The 14166-nt window shown below is 38.6% G+C and overlaps 1 protein-coding gene across 1 annotated transcript in view; it reads right to left on the bottom strand.

Annotated features, from left to right (window-relative positions):
- The window catches only part of ARHGAP18 (Rho GTPase activating protein 18), a 136662-nt gene that overhangs the window by 8834 nt on the left and 113662 nt on the right, over positions 1-14166 (bottom strand). The window contains exons 11-12 of the mRNA XM_040238875.1: positions 11870-12076; positions 10875-11015 (exon numbers count right to left, since the gene is read on the bottom strand). Coding sequence (XP_040094809.1) covers positions 10875-11015; positions 11870-12076 — 348 coding nt within the window. The remainder of the gene's footprint in view (positions 1-10874; positions 11016-11869; positions 12077-14166) is intronic.

Genomic DNA, 14166 nt, shown 5'->3' on the forward strand with positions numbered 1-14166 from the left:
GGTTTGCAGATCAGCATCCAGTTTACCCTGATTTAAAAGTTGGGAAATTCTGCTAAAGTCATAGTGCCAACTATCCTGACAAAGAGGGTTTCTTTGGTGAAAGTCATAGTCATAGAAATTATTTCCATAATTACATCTTCTACAATCCTAGACTATCAAAAAGGGCAGGAAAACCTATACTGACATTTAAAGTGAAGTAAGATGATATGATTAAGTTTTTAAATATAGAAGGTCCTACAATAAATGAGTTATAAAATCAAAATGACCCAGAAAAATAATAAATTTGCCATAGAGAGTTCAGGAATATAGCAACCTTCCTCTGCTCCCTGCCTCTCCCCACTATTCTTTGTGGCACATTCCATTCTTTGGATAACAAAATGACAGTCAAAATTTGCTAAAAATACCCATGCTTTCCTGTATTTATGTACATTTTCCTCCCCTTCTGAAATATTCCCTGGTATCCATCCATTTTTCAAGGCCAAGCTCACATACCTCAAACCCCATGGAACACTCTCTAGATGGTTTCTGACTTCACAGAATCAAAAGGAAATTCCGTTTTCCATGGAAATTCCCACTGAATCTTTTATAATAGAGATCCTAATTTATGACACCTGTATTCTAGTTACATGCCACATATCTGAGTCACATCTGTAGCCCATCTATCAATGTTTATTGATTAAATGAGTCACTCAAAAATATTTTTCACTAGGGACTTCCCTTGTGGGGCCAGTGGTTAAAACTCTATGCTCCCAATTCAGGAAGCATGGGTTTGATCCCATGTCAGGGAATTAAGATCCTGCATGCACATAGTGTAGAAAAGAAAAAGTCTCACTCAAAATCATATGCTAATAAAAGTAAAATTTCTCCAGAACAAAACTGTAGCAATGAGCACTTTCCTTCATAGCAAAAAATAGTCTCGAGAATATTGTCTAAAAGAAAACAGTTAAGTTGCCTCTGTCTACCATATGATACTACTATTCCTCTTGCTACTGAGAAAATACAGGGAGGGAAAGAGAACAGAGGATGCAGGCACTTTCCCCCCAAGGCATCTCATGAACAGCTGAAGACCCCTAATGACCATGGCTACACTTCCCAAATGAGTTCAGGGATCATACTGTGAAGAGCATGGCCAAGCTTTCTTGCAAAACACAACAGTGAGATCAGGATGGTGTGAGGAGTTGTACCCGACAGACAGCACCACACCTCTCACGGGCATCCAGACTCTCTCTGATTGTTAGTTTAGAAGGAAGAGGCCCAGGTACCAGCATCTGAAGGCACTTGAGAGTTCTCAAGTGTATGTGAGAAGTCAGGTAATTGCTGTATTTTGGCTTTTGCCAGTATATGGGGGAGCAGCTTGTGTATAGGTTGCTTACGGCTATGAAATTAAACATTTCCTACACTTTTCGTGTGTGTGTGTGTCTGTGTGCGCACGCGCGCGTGTGTGCGTGTGTGTTCATGGGAGGGAGGAAGAGAGAGGGAATTCCTAAAGAATGTTTATTTCCATGGTAATACATCTCATCCAAATTCTCACTACACTACAATAAAAAGATTGTAAGCCTCAATTTGAATCTATCCTTCTCTTTACTGCTGGAGGAGAAATGAGCTTAACTGATACATACAATAGTTAAAGATGAAGCATTTGAAAGTTGTTTCTGGAAAGTTTTCCCTAGTATCTTGACAAGGATATAAAAATGGTATTTACTAAAGATGACAAACAGTAAATGACGTCAAAGTTCTCATTTAAATAGTGTACAACAATTACTATCAAGCTCCAGAATTATGGTGTATCAAATACTAATGATGTTAGTATACTAATTACACTGAGCTGCCAAGCTTTGAATACACACAACATGCCTGTTCACTGGAGAAGGAAATGGCACCCCACTCCAGTATTCTTGCCTAGAGAATCCTGTGGGCAGAGGAGCCTGGTGGGCTGCAGTCCATAGGGTCTCGAAGAGTCAGACACGACTGAGCGACTTCACTTTCACTTTTCACTTTCATGCATTGGAGAAGGAAATGGCAACCCACTCCAGTATTCTTGCCTTGAGAATCCCAGGGACAGAGGAGCCTGGTGGGCTGCAGTCTCTGGGGTCGTACAGAGTCAGACACGACTGAAGTGACTTAGCAGCAGCCTGATCATTAAGCCAAATCGTCTGTTCTTAGCTCGAGCCATAAGAAGAACTAAACCTGTGAGCAGTAGAATCTTTGTATCCTTCCTAGTTCACATTTTGTTTGTCTTAGCAGCTGACTCTGTCTCTCACTTCTTATAATTCTTTCCGTGTGCTTGTGAGCTGAAGTTTTATAATGTACAAAAAGACTGGAAAAGAGCATTATTTGACTAACATGTGATTAAAAATTAGTCACAAAGGATTTCACAACTTACAAAATGTTAGTTAATTTCTTAGGTATGCAAAGACTGTTAAAACAGAGAAAATAATCTCATATGGTCCTCACATGTTCTACATATTGAAGTCAAGTATATTTTTAAAAACAGGATTTTATTTCTTACTATTTGATAAAATAAACAATGATTTTATCATTTTTTTCAAAAGGTGTACACAAATACTGCATTGCTCATATTTTTATACCCTAGAGATTAGAAACTTAATGTCAGACCCTTAGAAGAAACATTGATTTCCTTTTTTAAATTAAAAGATAATTTAAATGTAAAGCTGACATCTTTTAATACTATCCCCCACAAAAAAAAAAAAAAAAAAAACCCTCTGTCTTCAAAGGGGCAAATTGGAAATACAACTTTCTCAAAAAAAGGCCACATGTAATATGCATTTTGGAAAATTTAACAAGGACATTTTAGCAGGGTATCTTCAACTAAAATGGCATGTCCATCACTTGAATCTGATTGGAGGTGGAGATACAAAAATCATTCTCTGTTATCTTGAACTGTCTAATTTTAATTGGGCTTTTGTAACCCAAATGCTTAAACTTTTATCCACCTTACAGACACAGAGAATTTTAAAGGTCTGAAATAAGTTCTATCATTAATAAGCACTTAATTGACAATGAAATAAATTCTGATATTTTTCACTTTTAATATGGTATTTTTTCGGCACTATAAAAAATCAGAGAACATCTGAAAGAAATAAGATTTTATGCTTGATATTGTGATTTGATTTTCCATATGGGTCCCCAAGTAGAGCCAGACACTATTTCTAGACCCAAGGCAGATGCTTGAAACAATACCTGTGACAATGCTCTGGGTCTGAGCTGTTATGTGAAATCATAGATGGGATTCTAAACAGAGTTGTGACTAGACACACAACCTCAGCCACAAATGACCCAGAGTCTACACCACACTGCTGCCAACTCCAGCATTCTTCTGAAATGGCAGAAGATGAGAGTAACAGATTTCTTTTTCATGTCCAAAACCCAAAAATGTCACAAGATCATTTTGGAACTTTTAGCAGGTCATGTAGACTCTCTAAAGCTCAAGTTCCTCAACTGTTAATTAAGGGTGTGACCAGCAGATCATCCTGAGTTAACACTGAAATTCAACCTTAGGGAAGAAAATGTTTGTTTCCTCTATAATGATGGCAGATGGAACGAGCAGCTTGCCTTATTTCACAGAATCTCACAGAGCCCTGGTCTGTGCTCATGCTCTCTCATAAATGCAGAGTTTCCTTTTACTTTTAGAGGTATACCTGACTGATAGAAGAATCACACAGATCTAAGTCCACAATGGACTTGAAGCCTGTGTGATTCGGCAGTTCATAATCAGATGTTCATCAAAGCTGCCCAAGATCCTTTCTAAACAGAGAGGCAAAATGAGGTAATTATAGGTGAAATGATGAAAGGTCTATGATTTCCCTAAAAATACTAAAAGGAAAAACGGTGTGGAAGACAAGATGGAACAAGATATAAAAATGTGTTTGATGGTTGGTGATAGGCTTATGGAAGTTCACCTACTATTCTATTTTTGTGTACTTTAGAAAAACCCCATAATAAAATTAAACATATATGCACACAAACACATGTACACCAAATGGGGGAAAATTACCCTGACAGTTTTCAATACAAGACACATGTGCATGTCCTGTGCTGAGAGATTCTGATTCACAGGATCCAGGAAGTGGCCTGGTCGTGATTTGTTGCTATTTATTCTTTAAAAAAATAATCCTACAGAGGCCCCTACTGCATACTTCTGGCTAAGCACCATTAAGCTGTTCTTACTCTCATTTTATAGACAAAACTGAGACCTAGAGAAAGTGATTTGCCATTAATATCTCATTAATGGCAAAGCTAGGGCTATATCAAGCCATATGACTTCTGGTATTTGATATTGTGTGTGTCTGGTATTTGATTGTGTGTGTGTGTGTGCGTGTGTGTGTGTGTGTGAGATATCAATCCTAACTCAGGTTGAAGGTTGTGTGTGTGTGTGTGTGTGTGTGATATCAATCCTAACTCAAGTTGAAGGTTGTGTGTGTGTGTGTGTGTGATATCAATCCTAACTCAAGTTGAAGGTAGTGTGTGTGTGTGTGTGTGATATCAATCCTAACTCAAGTTGAAGGTAATCAGAAAATGGTTCTTTTCAAGTGGCCAATAATTATGTTATTTTTCACCAAGTGTTTCCTCCTGTTGTAATTAATAGATAAGTCTCATTAGTACTTGCAAATTTACATTTGTACCAAACAATTAATATACTGCAGCCATTATAAACATTCGTCTTGCTAAACAGATTGAGTGTGTCCCTTACAATCTGGTTTAAACTATTAATCCACCTAGTCCAGCATGTCTTAATAACAGGAATACCTTGTTATATACAGTTAGCATTCAGAGGGCCTAAAAAAAAATATTTCCTTGATGAATTCTCACTGGGGAAAAGTCACAACTAACCTTTCAAATGCAAAATCCAGAGGATCTCTTATCCAACTTTATTCAACCTCTCTGTAGCATTTGGTACTATGACCAAACTCCATTACCCTACTCTTCTCTCCAGGGCAGCTACAACACAACCTTCAACTTTCTGTTATTTCCTATTACTTCCTGGCCTCTTCTACCAGTTTCTTTTCCATGGCCCACTATTTAAATATTTGTATTTTTGCCTTTTTTTTGTCTTTCATTTCTTACCCCATGTACCCACTTGTGTAACAAGAATCACACTGTGGCTTCCAGTACAGTCTCTGTGTATGTCTCCAGCTCTGTCCACCCCCTGAGCTTCAGGCCATATAAACAACTTTTCCATAGGCATGTCAACCCCAAATGCCAAAAATGGACTACCCCAAAGTCTGTTCCTTTTGCTGGATGTTTTATCTCGATGACAAAGTCTCCCAAGGTAAAATCAGCAAGTCATTCTAGATTCCTTCTTCTTCTACATTCCTCACATCCAATCAGTTTTACCATCTCACTGATAAGGGTCTTACAGGCTCACAGTCAACACTCTTTTCATTCCCAAAGCTGGGGCTTTGCTCAGCCCAAGCCTGTTTTTAAAGCTATACATTAAACATATGTAATAATGGCAGTAAAACATGTTCCTTTTATTACTACACCTAAGCCCAGGATGTGGGATATATATATATATATCCTTCTCAGAATTTTTCTGTGCTCTGTGGGTAAGAGAGGCTAACAGTAAAGAGACCTGGATTTAAAGTCCTATAGACTTGGTTTCAAATTCCAGCTCCACAACTTCCTATCTAGATAACCTTAAGTAAATTATTTACGATTGCTAAGCCTCACTTTCCTGATCTGTTTAAAAAAAAAAGAGAGAGAGACTATTTTAAGAGTAAACTCCAACTAAACAGCAGCAGCAAACTGCAAGGAATACTAAACAAAATGTGGGTAAAATGTTTAACAGCATACCTGACCTCTGATAAGCATTCAAAATAATGATAATTATTATCCCTTACAAATATAGCAATAAACAATTCATTGATTTGTAATTTCTCCCTTCAACACATTACAAATATCTTCCAATGTCATATACACACTTTTCCACTTTCATGGTATTTCATTAAATAGATATGTCATAATATATTTAACTGATCACCTCTCCTTTTGGATTATTTCTAATTTTGACCCATACAAAGAAAATGGCAATGAACTTAAGCATAATTATTTGAATGATTTCGAGGATTTTGCCACAGGCTCTCCAGAGAGATTTGACCAATTTATTTATATATATTCCAATTAACAATGAACTTAGCTAGCATCTCCTACCTAACCTTCTCTCACAATATCCTTCACCTGCCAAGCCTCACAACTGCTCTAAAATGCAAATACAATCATGTTACCTCCTGGGGGTGTCACAACTTTCAGCAGTTCCCCACCATATACACAATAGAAGCCTGGCTCCTCCCAGAGCCTCATTCCTGCCTTCTTTCTGTCCCTGCTCCTCCACGCACCTCACTGGCCAGGATGACTTAATTTCCCTCCAAACACCCTCAGTCATCCTCAATTTCCCTCCAAACACCCTCAGTCATCCTCACTTAGATATCCAACACACACCTTCCACTCAACAGACCCTAAATGGAAATTGTGATCTTCCCTAAGTGTCAATCCCATTCTTCAATTTCTTGGGCCAAAAACTTCTGAATCATTCTGGACTTTTTTCTTCTTTTTACAACTCATCATGTCAGCATCAAGAGATCCCAATGGCAGAACTCCCTGGCAGTCAGTGGTTAGGACTCTGCGCTAAGGTCCCGCATGATGTGTGGTGTGGCCAAAAAAAGAAAAAAAAAAAAAAAACTTAAATAAAAATCCCAATGGTCTAACTTCAAAAACTATCCAGAATTCTACCACCTCTCAACCTCCTGGTCTGTCACTCAGATTATGACATGAACCTCTTAGAAGGTCTCCTTATTCTATCTTCACTCTCCTAGAGTCTGTTTTCAAAACAACAGACCAAGGGATCATTTTAAAATATAGATTTTCAAGCCTTTCTTCAAAAGCCTGAAATGATCGTGCTTCACCTAGGGCAAATCTAGATTCCTAACAACGGCCTACAAGGCCCTGCATAATCTGGTTCCACTGTCCCACTGACTTCATTTCATACATTGTCCCCCTTGCTGGCTCCACTCCCATCACAATCACTTCTTGCCAGTCCTCAAGTGCCTTAAGGCTTTCGTGCAGTCTATTCCCTCCGCCTGGAAAGTGCTGCCTAAAATACAGACCCAGCTTAGTTCCCTGCCCTCCTGAACATCATCCCCTGAATGCACACTACCCAGACCACACAACTTCACACTGCAAGACACTTTCCCCTCCTGATTCCTCTTTCTCTGCCCTACTATTTTTATTATTATTTTAGGTACATTTAACCACATACTAACATATTATATAATTAATTTTAATTTTGAAATTTAAGCTGCATAAGAGCAGCGAGCTTTATCTGTTTTGTTCATAGAATGTATTTTGAGTGCCTAGAACAGTGTCTGGCACATAACAGGCACACATCCAAGAATTGTTTAACAAATAAAACATCTCAGGCAGCTTCATTCAAATGATTTGGGTGGAGAGTCAAGACACACAAATCGACATGAAAAATATGGAGTGGACAAGAGGGGATAGTTTATGGAAAAAGAGATGGCCTGTGTTCCTGGTGTCTCAGATGGTAAAGAATCTGCCTGCAATGCATAAGACCCAGGTTAGGTCCCTGGGTTGGGAAGACCCCCTAGAGAAGAGAATGGCTACTCACTCCAGTATTCTTGCCTGGAGAATTCCAAGGACAGAGGAGCCTGACAGGCTACAGTCCATGGGGTTGTAAAGAGTCAAACATGACTGAGTGACCAACACACACATGTTCCACTCAAGTGAATAGCTGCTATTCAGATCCAGGCAATTGCTACTCTGCAGGAAACAGATTCCCCCTAGGGCAAGGAAACATGAGGATACTCCCACTTCCAATATGTCCAGTTAAGATGGATATCCAGACTTTAAGGTTAAAATGTTTTAAAATGCTGGCAACTGGTGGGACTTAGGTAGAAAATTGACTAATTGGTGACTCACCACATAACCACAGTACTTGACATTATCTTGTACTTTGTTGTTCTGCAATTGTTTCCCAATATTTTTTCTCCTTAGCAATCCCACTGCTGGGCATACACACTGAGGAAACCAGAATTGAAAAAGACACATGTACCCCAATGTTCATCACAGCACTGTTAATAATAGCCAGGACATGGAAGCAACCTAGATGTCCATCAGCAGATGAATGGATAAGAAAGCTGTGGTACATATACACAATGGAGTATTACTCAGCCATTAAAAAGAATACATTTGAATCAGTTCGAATGAGGTGGGTGAAACTGGAGCCTATTATACAGAGTGAAGTAAGCCAGAAAGAAAAACACCAAATACAGTGGAATTTAGAAAGATGGTAATGATAACCCAGTATGCGAGACAGCAAAAGAGACACAGATGTATAGAACAGTCTTTTGGACTCTGTGGGAGAGGCAGAGGGTGGAATGATTTGGGAGAATGGCATTGAAACATGTATAATATAAGAAACGAATCGCCAGTCTAGGGTCGATGCAGGATACAGGATGCTTGGGGCTGGTGCACTGGGATGACCCAGAGAGATGGTATGGGGAGGGAGGTGGGAGGGGGGTTCAGGATTGGGAACGTGTGTACACCCATGGTGGATTCATGTTGATGTATGGCAAAACCAATTCAGTATTGTAAAGTAAAATAAAGTAAAAATAAAATAAAATAATAAAATGATAGTAGCTTGAAAAAAAATTTCTGGCAATTGATAAAATTGTTTCAACCAAAACAACAAGCTAAATGACTTCCACTGTGGGCCACGATCACCTATGGATGACCACTCTGCCTCTCTGATGTCCACTTCCTGCTTGTAGCCCAGAGTCCTCTGGTCAGGCTCCATCACAGTTCTAGCATCTCTGAGCCCCACCCCCCTGCATCCTTCTCTTGCTCTCTGTGGGAGAGCACCGACCCCATCTCCCCCTGAAGACCTAACAGGGAGTAGGGGCTTGGCACCAAGGAGGCATTTACTAGTATTTTGTCAGAAGAATTGCTGAATTTCTCAGAAGAGAAAATCAAAACTCAAAGATTAAGTGACAGCTAATGCATGATTTAACTGAGAGTTAAATCCAGGCTTAATCCCACACCGTAAACTGACAATATAGCTTTTAACTAGTACAGACACAATTCCCAGACAAGCTCTTATTTATTTAACCCAAAGGTGTTCCCTGGTGGCTCAGCCAGAAAAGAATCCACCTACAATGCAGGAGACCTAGGTTCGATCCCTGGGTTGGGAAGATCTCCTGGAGAAGGAATGGTTACCCACTCCAGTATTCTTGCCTGGAGAATTCCATGGACAGAGGAGCCTGGCAGGCTATAATCCATGGGCTCTCAAAGAGTTGGACATGACTGAGTGACTAACACTCACACTTCATACAACTAAAAGAAATCCCATGCTATTTTTCTATAAATGACCAAATCATTTAAACATTTCATCTCCAAAAAATTAACATTTTAATTTCTGTCTAAAAGACTTATTAAAAAGGTACAGCACCAAGTCTGTTTTCTTAAACTGTTCCTCAGACTATGACATTTAACTATCTCATTAAATATTAGTAAGACAAGAGTATAAAGTCACCTAAATTAATGTGAATAAGCAGGACTACAAAAAAAAAAAGTTCACGTATTCATGATGTCCTTAGAAGTAACAAAACATTCTAAGTTAAATAAAAATGATATCTTAAAAATCCTTTCTAACCTGTATCATTTCTCAAAAAATACCATACTATGTACAACTCTCATTTATTAAATTTCACATTTTTAAGATACTACAAATTGACCCAAAAAAGTTTAACGTCAATAAAATGCTATTTTTTAAGAATGAGAGCTATAAATCAATAAAGGAGAAAAAAACATTTTTGTGTGTGATTACTGGATTCCTAAGTAGGCCAAAGCAGGAAAATCAGACAAAGGCTGGTAAGTGCATTTCCATATTATTCCACAAGATGTCAGCATGTAACTGAGGAACCCAATGGTGGGGTGGTGGTGGAAGGGTGTCTTCACCATAAATAGAACAATAGAAACCCTTGGATTTCATCTTCTTAAGTTAGAGCTTTCGTAACTCACTTCTAAATGTGTTTTCATGTACATTTCATTATTTTAGACCAGTTCTTAAGATATTCTTACAGAAGTTTATGATTACTAATATTTAGCTGCTGCTGCTGCCAAGTCGCTTCAGTCGTGTCCGACTCTGTGTGACCCCATAGACGGCAGCCCACCAGGTTCCCCGTCCCTGGGCTTCTCCAGGCAAGAATACTGGAATGGGTTGCCATTTCCTTCTCCAATGCATGAAAGTGAAAAGTGAAGTTTCCCTTTAAAAAATATTTTAATTTTCTATGTTCCAACATAACTCTTTCCAAATTCTTATGACCCCATTAAGACCCTTTGAAGACTTACTGAAGTCCAGGGAGGATCTTAGGCACAACACCAATACTAACCTATTTGTTTTTCAGGGTTAGTTACTTTTCCCCATTTTACAGATGAGAAAAGTGAAGAAAAGATCACTGGTTCACACAAGAGACTCTTTAGCCACTAAACATTACAACTGGTGGACAACTGCTATCTCCGTGTCATCTGTGTGTGTACACGTGGGTGAGTGAAGGTGAGTGTGTGATGAGACATTCCTTTCTTGTTATCTTCCTTTGTTCTTTATCAACAAACTCACATGCTGAGTTACCAAGACCTGTGCAACTATCCCTACTTATCATTAGTACTAGTGAGCATAGTTACCCTTATTAATGCCTTTAACTTATAAACAGTACCAGAGCTTATCAAGTATGTAGAAAGTCATACTATAAAACATTTAAAACTCTTTGTTGTATATATGATATTAAAAACAGTACTGCAATCTGCATAAATACATATATCTTAAAATTGTTTCTTACATCATTTGCACTCTTATCTTGCTTTTCATATTTTTCTCGATCATAAGCCATTTTCTTCAGCAATTTCTTCATGGCTTTTTTATCTTTTCTATGATTTTCAGTGTTTTGCTTCCTCACTTGGTTGACAATAAACTTGGGAATCTATGGAGAAATGAAATTAAGTTTGGGGAGGAAAAAGTAGTAGCAACATTTTCAACTATTGAAATAATTATCTTTATTTCTTATATTTGGAGAGAAGTAAAAGTTTTATCTATTTGATAAGACTATGCAATTCATTAAATCTATGGGGAAAAAAATGGATCGTATTACTCGCCATGTGTTCAGAGCCTTCAGATGATGCAAGTTACCACCCACTGTGTAAGGTTCAAAGAGAGGATTGGTGAAGTTCAAGGTCATAGTGGCCATTTCCTATGCCAAGACTGGAGACTGCCTGAGGTAACTGACCTCAACAGTTGGCCCCTTTGTGTGGGGGCTTCCCTGCTGGCTCAGATGGTAAAGAATCTACCTGCAATGCAGGAGACTGGGGTTTGGTCCCTGGGTTGGGGAGACCCCCTGGAGAAGGGAATGCCTGGGGTAACTGGCATTAGGGGTCACCACCTCAATGGTTGGCCCCTTTAGGGTCTACCTATCTATACCCTTGCCTCTTTAACCTATAGACCTCTTCTAAAAGCTAACCAGCTAGCCTCTCCTGTCACAAGAGAAAGAAAAACTCACCAAGAGCTGATGGATGCCTAACAATAATCCAGGAAAAAATAATCCTCAGAAATTCCATTAGCAAAAATAATATATTTTAGAAGTTACCAGATTGAAACAATAAAATCATGTTGGCATTTTAAGAAATGAGATTTAAAACATTAGTTTTTTTTTTTTTTTAACTGCATTTGAAATTACCTATATTGGTTACTTTTTTGCAGAGACTATAACAATATAAAAATAATAAAGACTTCAAGATCTAGATATTATCACATTAACAGAGCTTGAAAATGTATACTCACTGTCCACAGGAGTTTCTGATACTTAATCAGTAAGTGCATGATATTAGCTATCCCAGCTGCCATTACGAATTCTCGCTGTTCGCCGGCCTTCAGACCCAGTGAGTGATACATGAAGAGGTTTGGGGCCATGACCATTGCTACGTTCATGACCGTCATCTTATTTTTCTCTTTATTGTCTACGACTCTTTGGAGAAATTCAAGCAGGGCCTGAAACAGAAATGGCTCTTTGAGATCTGGGTCGTACATGAAGATAAGAGATTAAAGCACTGTAGCACATGAGATTTTCATTTACTTAAAAAAAAAATAACTTAAGTTGAACATAACCACAGTCAGCTGGCCACATCCACTGGGCCTTGTCCTCAGAGCTGCTCCATTGGTTAACACACCCTGAGGTCGTGCTGTGTGTCTGCTAAGGACTATGACCCCGGGGAATGATGCAAGAGACACACATCTGAGCTGCCGGTAGAGAGAGGAATGGAGAAGCATCAGACTGCATCCCTACCAAGCCATGGAGCACTGAAAAATAGTTAAAATATCAAACAAATATTCACTTTGCAGGAAGTGCTGTACTTTATCTCTAGGAATTAAAATTTTTTAAAAAGAAAATAAAAACCTTAAAAGGATTCATTCAATCTCAGTTGCATTTGTTTTAAGGGATTCAGTAGCTGGCTGACATGGAATCCAAAAAGAATGGAGACTCTGATGGGGAGGAGGGGGAATAGCTAGAGACAAAGAGAAGAGAATTGAAAAAAAAAAAAAAAAAAAATGAAAAGCAGCTTTTCACCAGACCAAGCTAGTTTATGCTCAGTTTGATGCCACCCACTTCCCATCTCTATCACCAATACTTAAGTCTCCTCGAAGCCCCTCCTCCACAACAACTACAGGCAGCTTAGACCACCCTTCTGCCAGGACAGAAAGCTTCCAGTTCTTCTGCGAATCAGTTTTGGTCTAAACCATTAACAACAATAACTGCACAGATAGTCAATGATATCTATGAGCAAGGCATTGTTTTAAGAACTTCATAGACATCATTTTACATAATCCTGGTTGGAAATAGAAGCTGTACCGATTTCCATCATACAGATGAGAAAACAACATCTAAGAGAATGGATGTAACTTACCCGATGTCACAGAGTGAGCAAATGGAGGAGAAGTAACTTAATTGCCTATCTATCTGGCTTTGTTTCTGAACTTTTAACTATTAAAAGAAGCATGTTTTCATATTTAGCCTAAAATTCCTATGTAAAAAAGGCCAAATAAACTATGCCAAAATGGAAAAACAACAACAACAACAAAAAAAAACTATTCTTCTCTCACAAAATTTTTAGGGGAAAAAAAATTCCTATAAGCTCAATCTTGAATCCAGCTTAGCTGTTATATAGACTCTCAAAGTTTGAAACAAACTAAAGGCATAGCCTTACTATCTAACAATGAGATTCATGTATCTAATTCTTGATCCAGTGCTCAGAAAGTTAAACTGTAATCCAAGAATAAGGTTATAGAGAAACAATACCGTCTCAAATGAGAACAAAAGATTAATTGGTAAAGTTTGGGAAAAAAAAATTAATTTTGTTCCAGAGACCAGAATAATTATTCAGGGAACAGTGTCTTTCTTTACAAGCATAAATTACAGAGTTTAGGTAATAAACCACTTAAACGTGGTGTGCATAATGCAATAGTTAATCAAAATACTACTATCAGATATTAGAATGTTATGTGTGTAGATATAAAACTAATAAAATGTTAGCCTAGGCTTTGCTGAAAGAACTTCATCTTTGGATTTATTGTAACTACATCTGATCTATAAGAGCTGCCTTTTCTTAAAAGTATCTATCACCAGGACTTCCCTGGGTCCAGTGGTTAAGATTCCATGCTTCCAATGCAGGGGGTATAGGTTCGATCCCTAGTCAGAGAACTAAGATCCCACATGTGGCAGAGTACAGCCAAAAAAAAAAAACAGTATCTATCACCAGTCTGGTGTTACATAAATGTCACTGGACCCACTCTCTGAAAACTCAGTTTGAGTCTCAGTACAGTTAGTTGACTTCCCTGGTGGCTCAGACAGTAATGCGTGTGCCTGCAACGCGGGAGACCCGGGTTCGATCCCTGGGTTGGGAAGATGCCCTGGAGAAGGAAATGGCAATCCACTCCAGTACTAGTGCCTGGAAAATCCCATGGACAGAGGAGCCTGGTAGGCTACAGTCCATGGGGTCGCAAAGTGTCAGACACAACTGAGCAACTTCACTTCATTTCACAGTTAGTTACTAATCAGCTCTGTGCGATCTTAGGGTAAACCT

This window comes from Oryx dammah, unplaced genomic scaffold (genome assembly GCF_014754425.2).
Source record: "Oryx dammah isolate SB20612 unplaced genomic scaffold, SCBI_Odam_1.1 HiC_scaffold_4, whole genome shotgun sequence".
NCBI classification, from domain to species: domain Eukaryota; kingdom Metazoa; phylum Chordata; class Mammalia; order Artiodactyla; family Bovidae; genus Oryx; species Oryx dammah.